At 39.3% G+C, this 14,830-nt stretch overlaps 1 protein-coding gene across 1 annotated transcript in view; it reads left to right on the top strand.

The window, feature by feature from the left end:
• MED12L (mediator complex subunit 12L) overlaps positions 1 to 14,830 on the top strand; it is a gene marked incomplete at its 5' end in the record, with an annotated part of 177,693 nt that overhangs the window by 37,859 nt on the left and 125,004 nt on the right. Inside the window, 1 exon segment of the mRNA XM_081328791.1 lies at positions 13,521 to 13,652. Within this exon segment, the coding sequence (XP_081184917.1) occupies positions 13,521 to 13,652 (132 nt within the window).

Genomic DNA, 14,830 nt, shown 5'->3' with positions numbered 1-14,830 from the left:
TTTTTGCAGTGCATTAAATTCGCAGGCATTTGGGCCAGATGAGCCCCACTGGCTAGTTGTTTAGTCATTGCTTCAATAATTATATTAGAATTTTTTTTACCTCAAGGATATAGTGTATTATGGTGTCTCCCTGTGTGTATTTGTGTTATTTTTTTAACTTTATCTTTTGCATTTCATCTAAAGTCACCTCATGAAATGGGCTGCTATTTCAGTGGTGTGAATATATGAAAAAATAACTAAATTAATTAATATTCGGTGGGACACTTCCAAGAGACACCGGGGCTGAACTAGACTGGGAAAGAAAACTAATAGTCCTCTGAATATAAGCTTAACTCTTCACATTTATTTAAGAATGTTATTTGCATTTTTAAAATGTTCAAAGCAAATTCAAAAGCTTAATAATTGTGTTGTTAACATTGATGCATGCTTATGGTTTAATATTCTAACCTGTGTTGTGCGATTAACTTGATAACAGTGGAAGAAACAAAAAAAGATGTGTAAGTAGATATACCAAAATCCCTCAGTATAATATTTACCACAAAGGTTCATTTATTCAAGAACTGCAGTAACTAATGTTATCAAAGGAAAGGGAAAAAGAGCATTGTTTTGTAGAACATCTAACCAGTAAATAATCAGGATACCATGCTGTTTTCTCATGTATATTTCCCATTGTCTTGGCAAAATTGCATATAAGTTGAATGCTGCATAAGCTCATACAGGTAGTTCTCGATTTATGACCACATAAATGGGACTGGAATTCCAGTCAGGATGGTTATTAAATGGGTCACTACATGATTTCATTTGATTTTATGAGCGTTTTTACGATGGCCACAGTTTTCCAGTTTTCCATGCTGGAAATGACAAAAACATCGTAAATCATGGTCATGTGACGCTGCAAGCTGTCATAAGGGCAAGTTGGTTTCCAAGCAGCCGACATGTGATCATGTGACTGTGGGGGATGCAGGATGACATTTCATAACAGTTGGAAGTGCTGTTCAGGCCATAAAGTACCCTTTTCAAGACCCTCATAACTTCGAACAGTTATTAAGGAACTGGCTGTTAAGTGAGGACTATCTGTTGCTTGCTGATCACCCCTAACCTATATTATTTCATGATTCTGAAACAAATAGGAAATAATTGGTTTCTCTTCTACGCTATACCAAACTATTTTTACTATATTTCCTGGCTTTCATCTATCATACCAAATTGTTTTTTTAACTTTTAATGGAGGTAATATGTGTAACTCAGGCTTGGACTGAGTTTTGGTTATCTGCAAGAAAACAATATCCCAGTCAAGGAACTACCAAGGGAAAGCCACAACCTCATCAATATTATTAGGGCACACTACTGTATATAAACAAGGAGCAACCCCCCCGACTCATTAGCACTGATGATATTTCCTAATCAGGTAATGAAACGTCTACTAGCAAACAACAAAGACCTTAATTGATTTGTTGAGCTTACTAAAAATCAGTGTATTCACTTAAAGCCTTTAGCTTGCAACTGACAAAACAAATGCTATAATTGTGTATGTGCTGGTGTTGACTTCTGGCTGCAACTGCAGAAATTGCCAATTCTTCTCAGCTACAGAGGAATAACATTTTTAGAAAGTTGTGATAAACTTTTCTGGAATACATGGTCAAAAAACTGTAGCCTTTTGATATGGGATTGACAATATTGTTAGCTGGAATATCTGTTTTTCATGATCTCTATGAGAGCCTTAATGTCATGTAACAGATGTAGCACTTTTCCGATATTATATTTTGGCCATAATGACCACTAAATCATGGTTCAGTTGATCATGGTTTATTGAATAAATAAAATTAACTTACTGTTTTGTATATACCTAAAATTTGAAAAATTGCATCTGAACCACTAGATGGCAGTTTATTTCTTTATTTAAAAAGAGCAAAAATGTTACAGCCTATCTTCTTTTAAAGCTGGACACCGTGTTAGAAAGACATGAGTATCTTTCATGCTATTCTTTTTAAAAATAGTTTTTGTCCTTTTTTTCTTTCTAGCAAGTTATTGTTTATAGTTGAATTTTTATTCAGTTTGAGCATATAAATTTGGAGCCTCTTGTGCATATACAAGAGTGAAATTATTTCATAATTACAATGAAAAACAGTTAAATTATTTAGACTGAAATATTGACAAATTGCAGTAAAAGTCTACAAAAACATCTGAGTGACTAAATTTATTAAAAATAAAAGCAAGTGTTCGCTGATGTAAGTTAAAAAGTGTCATTTGGTTGATGTGCACAGCCATAGAAAAATAAATAGATAAATAAAAAGTTACCTTAGCAGTATGATTTTACTGTTATTTAATGTTTAGTTTGCTGTACCATGGAGAAAATGTATTTATGGGGTCAGAAAGTGTCAACACTGGGCACATAACCACATTTTTGATAATGAAAGTCATATACCTTTATCCTTGTAAGTTTGTGTAAACAAAGCCTTTGAACATAAGATTTGCAAACAAAAAAATTGGATTACCGTATATACTTGAGTATAAGCCGAATTTTTCAGCCCACTTTTTGGGCTGAAAAATTCCACTTCGGCTTATACTCCAGTCAACAAAAAAACTTACCGAGGACTTGTGCGCGGCCGAGGCTTTGGTGCTTCCGGGATCGCGCGCACCTCTCCCAAGCCACCGCAGTCCGAGACCTGCAGGTCTCCGTTCCTCCGCGCCCTGCCTGCCTGCTTCTTTCAGCTGTCTGCCCATCAGCTGTCCATAGGGATGCTGCAAAGCTCTCCTTCTCTAGGCCTTGGACTCCCTCCTGGCTGAAGAGTAGATGAACCAAGCCAGCAAGGAGACAAAATGTTTCTGCAGCTGTTTTTCCTCTGAAGGTTTTTTTGTTTTTTTTTTTAAAGTAATCTCCGAAGGTTATGCCAGAAAATGGAGGACGCTGGGTCTTTGCAAGCTTTAGCTGTCCGCCTGGCTGCCTGAAGGCCGCCCTTTTCAGGCAGTCTGACAGACAGCTAAAACTTGCAAAGACCCAGCGTCCTCCATTTTCTGGCACAACTTTTAGGGATTTATTATTATTATTCCTACTACTACTATTACTACTACTACTACTTCAGGAGTAAAAAGTTGCAGAAAAAAATTCTCTCCTTACTAGCTTAGTTCCTCTACTCTTCCATCTGGAGCCAAGGTAAGATTTTAAAAAGGGATATTGGTTGGAAGGCAGAGGGAGAGTTTAGTTTTAGCATCTAAAAAAAGGGGGGGGGAAATCAGCGAGTACATCCCAACCAGCTTTTTATGTTTTTGTTATTGAAGAAATATGGGGGAGGGGGAGGGGTTCTGGGGTGGGTTGGGGAGGGGATAATATTGTAACTTCAATAAAAATTTTCAATAAAAAAAAAAGAAATATGGCTTTCTGGGGGAAGGTGGGGAGGGCGTTAAGGAAGGAAAGGGTTTTTGGAAGCTCGTCCTGAAGCTGCCTTTTGTGCAAGGGGCCTTTTCTCAAAGCCTAGAGAGGCAGCTTTGTTGCCTCCCCGTAGACAGCTGATGGGCGAACACCAAAAGCTCCAAAAGGCTAGGGAACTAGTCCCAGAACACCTTGGTAGGAGGAAGGGCAGAGGCAGAATTGGGAAAGAGGTAAGACAGGGTTTTCCTTCCCAGATGTTTCTCTTTGGCAAGACAGCCAGCTGTGCTGAAGCCCAGTATCTGGGGGTGGGGGAGACCTGAGGCAGGCGGGGTGGTGCTTGCATTAGGCCTCCCAGGATCCCAGAGGCTTGCAGAGCGCGGATCCAGCCTCCGAGGCATGCAGAACGGCGGATCGGCTTATACTCGAGTCAACAACTTTTCCCAGTTTTTGGGGGTGAAATTGGGGGTCTCGGCTTATACTCGAGTCGGCTTATACTCAAGTATATACGGTATTTTAGCTTGTTAGAGATGTATTTTAATTTTATTAATTATATAACATTTTAAAAAATATGCAGAATTCTTTTAAGAACATATCAGGGCAAAGCCAAGTGTTTTGAGGTGATATTTATGACATGGTCATAAACATAAGTTGTATCCTTTTTATTTCATGTTGTGGGAGAATAACTTTTGGAAGCTTTAAGAAATAAAACTTCTGGGTAAAGGACAGAGGGAAATTACTCACAGCAACCTTTATCCCTTCTCTGCCTGCTGAGTATTTATCAGAACAAGCCTTGAAAGTTTTCCAGTAAAGTCCTTAGTAAAAATATCTGATTTAGCACTAAATTATCCATGGGTAGCAAAAGGTTTGATTCAGTCAACATCACAGTTTCATTTGGTTGCTCAAAGCCATGTTTTGTGTTCTCTTGAACTCTGCTCTTTAATACTTACCCTTTGATGTTACTTTTCATCTCACTTTGTGGAGAAGATACCCATCGTACTAAAAGTCTGTTTTCACAGACAATTCTGTCTACTGTCTACACGAAAACAATTTATTTTGGGAAATCAGTTCTTAGAGCTGTCTTCTGTTGTTGAGAAAGGAGCTGATCAGAAACATTTGCCTACTTGCTTAGTTTGCTTATTTTTCACTCGCTTGCTGCAGTTTCTCTCTAACTTTCATTATTCATGATGTGTGATCAGTTCATGCAAGGAGCATTAATGTATACATTAAGCATGCCTCAGCCTCAGCCAGAAGACTAATATAACCCTCCTAAACAAGCTGAGTTGGAGGAAAGATTCATGTCATACATCTTGTTGTCAGCAGCTGAAATTTGTAGAAAGGCTAACACAGACATTGAGTCAAAATGAAACATGTTCTTAAAAGTAAATCCACCCTTTGTTTTTGCCCATTTGGAGTGAAAAACTGGACTCTTACTCTTTTGGAAATGAATAAGAAAGCATAGGCTACCAGGAAAACAGTTGGGAAGGATGCCTGCCCTAAATCCTTATTCCACAAGTTCTGTGCTAGAAGATAATTAGAGGATCTTCATTAACCATTTTCCTAATAAGAAAAGTGCTAATTGAATAAGGAATAATGATGGTATGCTTATTCTCTTTCCACTACTACAGTATACAGTCATATTCATAAGAACCACAAATGAAATTAAATGAAAAATATACAATCCATTAATATAGATCAAAGGAACAGATGTGCAGATAGAGAAAATATCCAGCAGTCCAAATTATATGTGCCATTGTTTGCCCACTGAAATTCATTTGCAGGTTCTATCCCTGATTACCATAGGTTCCTAAGAGTTGAGGCCCACAAATCTTAAAGTTGCCAGATATGGAGACCTCTGATTTAGACTATCGAGTCTTATCTCCTGTTCAGTGCAAGGATCCAAATTAAAGCATCCTAGACAGATTGCTGTCTAGCATCCATACTTAACTACATCAGATCCACTATTTTGTATAATTGTTTCCGTTGTTGAATTGTTCTTACTATTAGAAAATTGTTTTCTGACATACAATTGGTACTGTATTTTCTGGCGTATAAGACGACTGGGTGTATAAGACGACCCCCTACATTTCCTGTTAAATTATAGGATTTGGGCTATACTCGCCGTATAAGACTACTCCTCTTCCAACGCACACCAAATAAAAATTACAAAACATCAGATTTGATTTTAATATGGTAATTTTAATTCAAATGCTTATGACATGCAGGTACTTAGTAGGAAAACTGTCACTTATAAACATAAGGCTGTTTGTCATCAAATATGTAAATATAAAACAGTGCAAGTGGATTAAACTTTTCCTAATTCACTCTAAAGCTTTCCCTGTGCAGACCAAATGGGAGATCCGCTCCAGGTTTTCCAGCCAGCCTGCCCAGTTCCTGAGTCAAATGTGTTCTTAGAACTAAGGAGCTGCTCTGGCTGCTGCATTCCCCACCTGCCTTTCAAGTTGGGATAGACTGCAGCTGCTCTTCAACTTTAGAAGGAAAGACGCCCAGACCCCAGCCTGTAAAAAATCACAGACTGCAGCTTCTTCTCCAATTGGTCCCACTTTCCCTGCACAGACCAAATGGGAGATCCGCTCCAGGTTTTCCAGCCAGCCCTGTCCCTAAAGTTTCAGCACCCGGCGTATAAGACGACCCCTGACTTTTGAGAAGATTTTCATGGGTTAAAAAGTCATCTTATACGCCAGAAAATACAGTAGATTTTTTTTTGCAACTTAGACCCATTATTGTGTCCTGAACTTTCAAACAAAAGAGAATATGTCTTCGAATCTTGATCTCTATCCATGCAGGCCACTCATGCTGAAATACTGGATCACATGTTTTATTGAAATCAAGCTATACTATATATAAAACTTTCTTACAGTCTGGTAAAGAAATTATTTCATCCAAACATGAGACAAAGTTGATTTGGCAAAATTTGTTCATAACAAGTTCGTGTTGACTTTTTTGGCCACCTGATCATCAGCTACCGTATTTTCCGGCGTATAAGACGACCCAGCGTATAAGGTGACCCCCGACTTTAAGAAGATTTTCAAGGTTTTTCATCTTATACGCCGGAAAATACTTACATGCCAGTTGCCAAGTGTCCGACACAAGTGTTCTGAACCAGCCCTCTTCTCGTAACCCCTAATTAAAAGAAGAGTCTGGAAAGCGTCCAAGGCTAAAAGGCTTCTGCCAAGATTTAATTACGCAGTTAACAAAAACACAAGAGCTTGTCTTCTCAAGCGGAAAAGTTGCTTTCAGCAACCAGCCCCTCCCCAAACACTTCTTTTATAGAGAGCTCAGGGCGTGGTCTCCCTGTGCCTCCTCCCGAGGAGTCCCATAGTCTTTCTTTGTTTGTCCCTGCTCGTCTGCCTCCTGCGTCGGGCGTCCTTGAACAGGGCCAGCTGTGGGTCATCATCCTCCGCACTCTCGGGCTCACACAGCTGAGAAGAGGTCCCCGGCTGAGGACTCTGCAAAGCCTCCAAATCATCATCAGCCGGTTCGTTTCCCTCCTCCCCCACATCTGAGTCTTCCGATACATCGGACCCGGCTGTCGGACCCACAGGCTGGCCCTGAGTCACAACAACAAGCCCGATTCAGCCCCGTCTGATGCAGATGGTGCAAAGCCTCCCTTTTGAAGCCCAAAGGGGCTTTTCCTTCCACCCACCCATTTGAGAGCACATTTGCAGACGGAGCAGCCGCGCGTCTGGAGCCAAGCCCCGCCCAGGAGGCGGTCAGCCACGTGGGCTTGGAAGACGTGCTGGAGAGGCGGGCTTGGGGCAGCCATGCCGAGGCTGGCTGGCGAGGGCCGCTGCGTGGTCTGCGGGCGAGAGGGGTGCCAGGCCCGCCGGAAGTTCCCGGAAGTTCCTGGAACAGGCTGGCAGGCATGCTCTTCCCCGGCCCGCCGGAAGTCCCCGGAAGTTCCCCAAACTTGGAACGGCCTGGTGGCGGGCGGGTGCTCCCTCCCCGATCCGCCGGGGAGCGTCTCCCAAAGCGCAGCGTCTGGCGGCCGGGAGTCCATCGGCCTGGTCACTGGCGAGCTGGCCCGCAGCTAGGGCCAGGGCCCAGGAACCGGTAGCCGGGTGCGGGTGGGGGGAAGGAAAGCCGGGCGCGGGCTTCTGCAGCTGGTTGCGAGGCCGGATGCGGGCGTCTGCCGGGAGAGATAGCGGGTAGCAGGGCGCGCTCTGCTTATGCTCAGATGCCGCTTGGGTGAGGGGGAGGGGCTTCCTGCCGCTCCCGGGGTCTGGCGTTTGCAAGGGGGAGGGGAAGGGGCTTAGAGGCTCTTGGGGGTGGGAAGGGAGAGTCACGATGGAGGGGGGACTGGACTAAGGAGGCTTGAAGTTGCTTTGCAAGAACGGGGACGCTCGACTGATTTATGTTTTTTTTCCCGGCGTATAAGACGACTGGGCGTATAAGACGACCCCCCCAACTTTTGAGAAGATTTTCATGGGTTAAAAAGTCGTCTTATACGCCGGAAAATACGGTAATCTAGCAATTCTTATTTTTTTCTAAATCCTCTACTGGCTTTTATTATATACTTTAGTTCTTACAGAAGAACTTATATTTTCATATCTTTTTAGTCAGAGTTTGGTCAAATATGGCTGCAGCTCCTGCCTTATTTTATCATGCATTACTATCAGCTATGGCTAATCTACACTAGATTAGTATTGCTGGCTTAACAGATGAACTTTGTCAGTTTATTGATGTACTAATGTATTTTTCAGCTGCAAAGTGTTTTTTGCTTTAGTGGATCTGTGGTGGGTGATACTTCATTAAAAGGCCTCAATAGCATAATCTTAACCTCTTCCTGTCATAAGAGGTGGTTTGCTGATAAAATTTGGTTGGCATACGAAGAAGATATGCTTTGCTTAATAAAAGCATTGCAGTCAGATGTGCTTTGCTTAATAAAAGCATTGCAGTCATTTTACAACTAAATATTATTTAGCAAACTCTAAATGGCAAATTAGAAAGTTGTCTGCAAATCAGAAGATAGCATTACATGCAGAACAGAATGAAGTTTTGGGAAAATTCAGAAATACCAAGGAGAATCCTATTAGTTGATTTTGCTGAATTGTATGAGAAATTTTGACTAAACTAAACATTAAAATGTTTAATTTTAATTCTAAAATAGAATTTTCAGTTGACTTCCTGTTGTAAAGACTGAGCTGTGAAGCAAAAAATATTGTAAGATATGAAGCTGCAGCTTTTGAAATTTACTCTTTGATGCTTGGGTTGACCTTTGGGTTCTTCTTCTGTTTTTGTCAATTTACCTAGCATTAAAAAAGAGCAAGGAAATTGGTAACACATATCTTACTAAGAATCAGCAGCACACATTTAGTTTACTTGAAGAGTTTACTGCATATTAAGAGCAAGATTTTTTTTAATGTAGGATGCATTTGCCATCCCACAGGAAAGGAACCTTTAGCAAGCAGACTTTCAGATATTTTTTTTTATTTTTTTTATTTTAATTCCATTTATATCCCGCCCTTCTCCGAAGACTCAGGGCGGCTTACAAGCTTAGCAGTAGCCTTCATTCTATGTATATGCCTGCTTATTAGGGCTTTCACACACCCCCAAGTGGCATTATTACAAAGTCAGCTTAATTGCCCCGAACAATCTGGGTCCTCATTAAATGCCCATGTTCCAATAGCTTAAGCTAATTTCACTTTTTTGCTACGATTCCATAGAATTGGGAAGTTGAATAGGCTTTTTTTGCTTTAAGCATCATTGAGTCAACAGCTTGTCTTTTTTCAGTTTCATAAACATGGCCATAAAAGGTATTGAAAATCTTCCATGCATAAAAGAATTGTGTCAAAAGGTAACCATACTAGTCTTCCATTAAAATTCTTGAAATCTGGATTAAAATGATATGTAACATAATTTCAGTCATCAATACAGTTTTAAAAATGATATTTTACACATTTCTCACTATTTGTATTAAACTATTGGTAAGCGTTCAAACATTATCTCACATTCCTTTTTAAATAGAAAATTTAATTTACTTCATGTAAACGTTTACACATTGGTTGCAGAAAGTCACTGTTGTTATTCTGAGTTGCTTAAGAATGTTTAGCTTTTGTGAGGCAGAACAAGCTGGTTTTTCATATTTTTGCTTTGTTTGTGCTACTGTCTACCCCTCACCCAGTTTTCTGGATCTCTGTTAAACAAGCAAGGAATTTTTACAAAACTGAATCCCACCATACTTTCCTAATGAAGAATTTACTGTTTCTTACAATGCTATGCCTTGAACTTTGCCTAGCAGCATCTTCCTTATCTCTTTGGTCAGTGCTGTTAGACTGGAATGTCACTTAGGAACAAGGACTATGGGATACCCCGTGCTGCTTCTGCATTGAAAGATCAGGTTAGGGATAGATTTTCGTGGTGAAAATCTATGTAGTTGCTAAGAGTTGACAACCTGTTGGCATGTAATCAATTAACCAATTGTTTGTTTAAAGAAATATTCCACATCTATCTAATAATATATTAAGCTCTGGTACTTAATTTTGTAATATTCACTGTTAGAATCCTTCATATGAACTTAAATTGCAAGAAAGTATTGTATAGATTAAGCAGAATCTGGAGTATGATGGATAAATAAAAGATGGAATAACAGACCTATGGTTCATAGAGATTCTGAAGTTTTAAGGTCAATATTTTTGACCTAAAGCAGGAAGATACATAAGCATGAGGCTACAGAAATCCAGACCTTTTACAGCTTATTTTGTAATTAGACTCATCAGCTGTAGAGTAGCCTAAAAAAAGGAAATGGCATGAATCTTCATACTATTTGTAGTCACAATGCTGGTAGTACCCAAAATAGCTCAACATGGAGAACATCAGTTTTGTTATTCATAAACCAAGACATTTTTAGTGGTAAATTTAGTTATATACTTTGCCTACAGACCTTAATCTGCTTTTCCTAGCAGTAAGTTTTACTCCTACTTCCTGGATTTCTCCTTGGTTTTAGTCATTGTGTTCTCCTGTTCATAATCAAAATCACCTTCCATACAATAGACAATATGGACATCTATAATTTTCCAACTCAGAAAAGATTAATTTAGAATAATTACCTGAAGATTATTCTGTTTCAATAAATTGTTGCTATTTCTAATTGAGCTCTATACTCTGTATGCTTTTGGAGAAGTCTCTGAAAATCATAAATTCTGAAATATGAGCAGAACTTCAATGCTGGCAATTGGGTGTTTTTATTCTTTTATGGTATTAATTCAGTCTCTGGCTTTGGTCTGTAGATAAAATTATTTTGCATGATCTTGTTTCCAGGTGTTCATAGGAACAACTGTGCTTCTCTGAAACTGGAAGCAAATATTTTCTATTTCCTCTAATTGTGTCACTATTAGTTTTTACTCTATAGTACCATAATATGTCTATTTATATACATTTATTTATTCTAAACATCTCTTTTGCAAATCTAATTTATTTCACATTTGGGGTTATAGATATAGCTGGAAAAAAGGTGTGTAATAAATAGATATTTAAATACTTAAGGCATTTATGAAATGAACTTGTTAAAAACATTTCTTCAGTTTTACAATCGAATTTATTCTGAACACTCTGTTTGAAAATTGTACTGTGAATTTATTTTTTATTTTATTTTTTATTTTAATTCCATTTATATCCCGCCCTTCTCCGAAGACTCAGGGTGGCTTACAAGCTTAGCAGTAGCCTTCATTCTATGTATATGCCTGCTTGTTAGGGCTTTCACACCCCCCCCCCAAGCGGCATTATTACAAAGTCAGCTTAATTGCCCCCAAAAATCTGGGTCCTCATTTTACCTACCTCGGAAGGATGGAAGGCTGAGTCAACCTTGAGCCTGGTGGGACTCGAACCTGCCCTAATTGCAGGCAGCTGGTGTTACTTAAGGAGGCATTAGCCCACTGCTCCACCAAGGCTCACCAATTTGTATCTTGTGTGTTAGATATGAGGACTTTGTGCACTTATTCTGCTTACATCTTTAAACCTTTGAAATGTTTGCTTTAAATCTGCAGTTCCAAATCAGAGCTGTGTCAGTCTGAAAATTGCATCAGGATTTACACAGTATAAGAGCCAAAAGTAAACAGGGCTTGTTTAAAATTCTTTTTGAAAACAGCACTAGACACTGGAAGGACATGTAATCAATCCAGTGAAGGATAACATTATTAAGAGTTAGATACAAAATATATCAGGGATGGAAAGTATGGCTTTAGAGATGGGGCAGTCTAAAACCTTCTTGATTTCAGTCTTTTCGTACTCCATGTCTTGTGCCATACCTTCTAACACCTGGTGAGGCTATTCCCAGCAAGATAGATAGCTTGTCAAAGGGTGGGACACAGACATCTATATATCACTCATGCAGCGAGAAATGTGCAGTAAGATGTATATGTATGCAAAATTATGCAAAAGATATATATGTGTGCAGCAAAGTGGGCTACAAACACATTTAATAAACAAATAAAACACTTTTGAACTTCACTGCTGGAGAAGACTCATGAGAATACAGTAGACAGCCAAGAAACTGAACAAATGAATAATCAAACAAATCAACCCAGAGCCCTCACTTGAGGCACAAATGATCAGGTTAATTTTTTTCTTCTTTAGACATATTATGTGAAGACTTAACTCTGTGGAGAAGACTCTAAGTTAGTGCTGGGAAAAGATGAAAAGAAAAAGAATAGAATGACAGCAGCAATGTGGATGAATTCAGTTACCATGACAATGGATTCATTGTTAGAAGATCTGACAAACAAGATTAGGGACAGATTGTCATGGGAAAAAATGTATGTGATTGCTAAGGCACATAATCAATCCCAGCTGTTGTGTTCTTTAGCCATTGCTTTCTTCCTGGAAATTTTGGTTTCCTGGCATCTGCTACTTCTCTCTATCTTATTTCTGTTTCAATCCTATCCCTCTCTTGTGGCATCTTTCTATTTGTTACTCATGACTAGAGGCCTGAGATGGCCTCTGTTGAGAGGAACAAGTGACATTTTGTGTGGGTGACTACCAAAAAGTGATCAATTCCTATCATACTAGGATTGGAAGTGGTGAGCAGCTGTGACTTATCTATTTCACTATCTTGGGGTTAATTGTTATACGCATGGTAAAGAAAGAGAAGAGGAAGAACAGGATGTTCTTAGCTGTTCTTCCCCTCCTTCTACAAGGCCAAAACTCTGTTTTGCAAGAGTTTCAGTTTCAGGTGTGTAATGGGTTCTTAAAGCATTCCCTTGCTGTTGTTACATTTTTTGCTATTTTTTAAAAAAAAATAATTCACAATTCCATTCTATCTTGGATCAAAAACAGTACTTCCATTTTCCTATTCCTCCTTTTTATTTTTTCAACCTAATGAAATACTGAAAAGAAATGATTAAGAAAAGTTTTTGCTCAATCAGCTGAAGGCTGTTACCCCTCCAGACCCACAAAGACTCCAGGCACTGAAAAAGGACATCAACAGCATCAATTAAGCTCACTAGGAATAGAGATGTAAAGCTGAATATCATCAGCACGCTGATGGTTTCCCACCCCATGATGACAAATTATCTCATCCAGCAGCTTCAGATAGACCTTAAACAGGACTGAAAAGAATCCTGAATCCTGCAGGGCTCCGCATACTATAGGCTGAGGGGGTGGAATCTCTCATTTCTGATCAAGACTCCTTTACAATACCACCATCCCCTTACCCCCTTCCTTCCTTCCTTCCTTCCTTCCTTCCTTCCTTCCTTCCTTCCTTCCTTCCTTCCTTCCTTCCTTCCTACCTTCCTTCCTTCCTTCCTTCCTTCCTTCCTCCCTCCCTCCCTCCCTCCCTCCCTCCCTCCCTCCTTCCTTCTTTCTCTTTCTTTCTTTCTTTCTTTCTTTCTTTCTTTCTTTCTTTCTTTCTTTCTTTCTTTCTTTCTTTCTTTCCATCTTAAATTTTCTGACAATGCACTAACTAAGGAGAAGCTGTTCTTGGAACGTATACCTTATCTCACTTCTTTGGGCAAACTGTCTCCAAGGCTATCAATAGTGAAGAATAAGAAGACCAACAAATCTCAAACAAACTGAAATAAAACATGATTTATGAGTCTTAATAAAAGTGTAAACACTCTAAAATATTTTAATATTATATTCTATAAAAAGTTCTAACATTCAAATGAATAATACATTTGCTTTTGTGATTTAATAGGTTGCACCTAATGATGAAGCTGTTGTAACATTGCTTTGTGAATGGGCTGTGAGTAGTAAAAGATCTGGTAAGCACCGGGCAATGGCTGTAGCTAAACTATTGGAGAAGAGGCAAACTGAAATTGAGGCAGAAGTAAGTTATCTGCTAGTCTTCATTTCTAAAGGAAAATTTGGTTCATTTTTTAGAGACCAAGCATGATGTTCCTGATCTTCAGTGCAAATCTGTCTACAGAGAATCTTTTGGACAATTCTAAAGAAGCTTTAGCATGCTTCTCACATTTTTGGGACAAAATAAAGAAAAAACACTTACATATTGGACTTCCTATAGTTCACTTTGAATTTACAGATGGTACATGATCAAAGTTGCATAACCTAAAGAAAGTACTAAACTGCCACTTTAAAGCTGCTGGAATGATTTTTCAGGCTATGGTTAAATATCTTTTACCACATCATGTAAAAAAAGTATTTAAACATAGTGGATAGATGCAATAATCCCCTTTTATTCATGTATTTCAGTAGCAGCCATAATAATATTTTTAATTCATAGAGGCATGCATTAATTATTTTGTTCTCTGTAGATAATATTTGTATGCAACCTAGAGTCCTATCGGTGCTTGTGGCTATTTACAGAAAGATTATAAAAGATGTTCCAGTGTTGAAGAGCGTATACTCTATATTTATTTATTTGTTGAATGTATACCTACTGCAGGGACACGGTGGCTCAGTGGGTTAGGATGCTGAGCTTGTCGATCGGAAGGTCGGCAGTTTGGCGGGTCGAATCCCGAGTGCCGCGTAACAGAGTTGAGCGCCTGTTACTCGTCCCAGCTTCTGCCAACCTAGCAGTTCGAAAGCACGTCAAAATGCGAGTAGAAAAATAGGGACCACTCCGGTGGGAAGGTAACAGCGTTCCGTGCGCCTTTGGCGTCTAGTCATGCCGGCCACATGACCACGGAGACGTCCTCGGACAAGCGCTGGCTCTTCGGCTTTGAAACGGAGATGAGCACCGGCCCCTAGAGTCGGAAACGACTAGCACACATGTGCGGGGGAACCTTTACCTTTACCTTTTTATACCTACTGCAATTAACTGATCCCTGGCAGTTTACAGCACATGAAAGAATAAGCAGCAATACTTATCATATTTTAAAATGTCCACAATAGAAAATAAAATTAACAAATTTATAAGCTCACTAATTAATAATAATTAAGCAAGCTTAAGTCAGGGAAGAGGTTAAAAGTGACTATATCATAACTATGAAGAAGATAGGTAAAAGCCCAAACTCAGTGGGATAAATACAGTTAATGCAATTAACA

The sequence above is a fragment of the Vipera berus genome (genome assembly GCF_964194415.1).
Source record: "Vipera berus genome assembly, chromosome: 5".
In the NCBI taxonomy this organism is placed as follows: domain Eukaryota; kingdom Metazoa; phylum Chordata; class Lepidosauria; order Squamata; family Viperidae; genus Vipera; species Vipera berus.
This window is presented reverse-complemented; position numbering and strand designations above follow the sequence as displayed.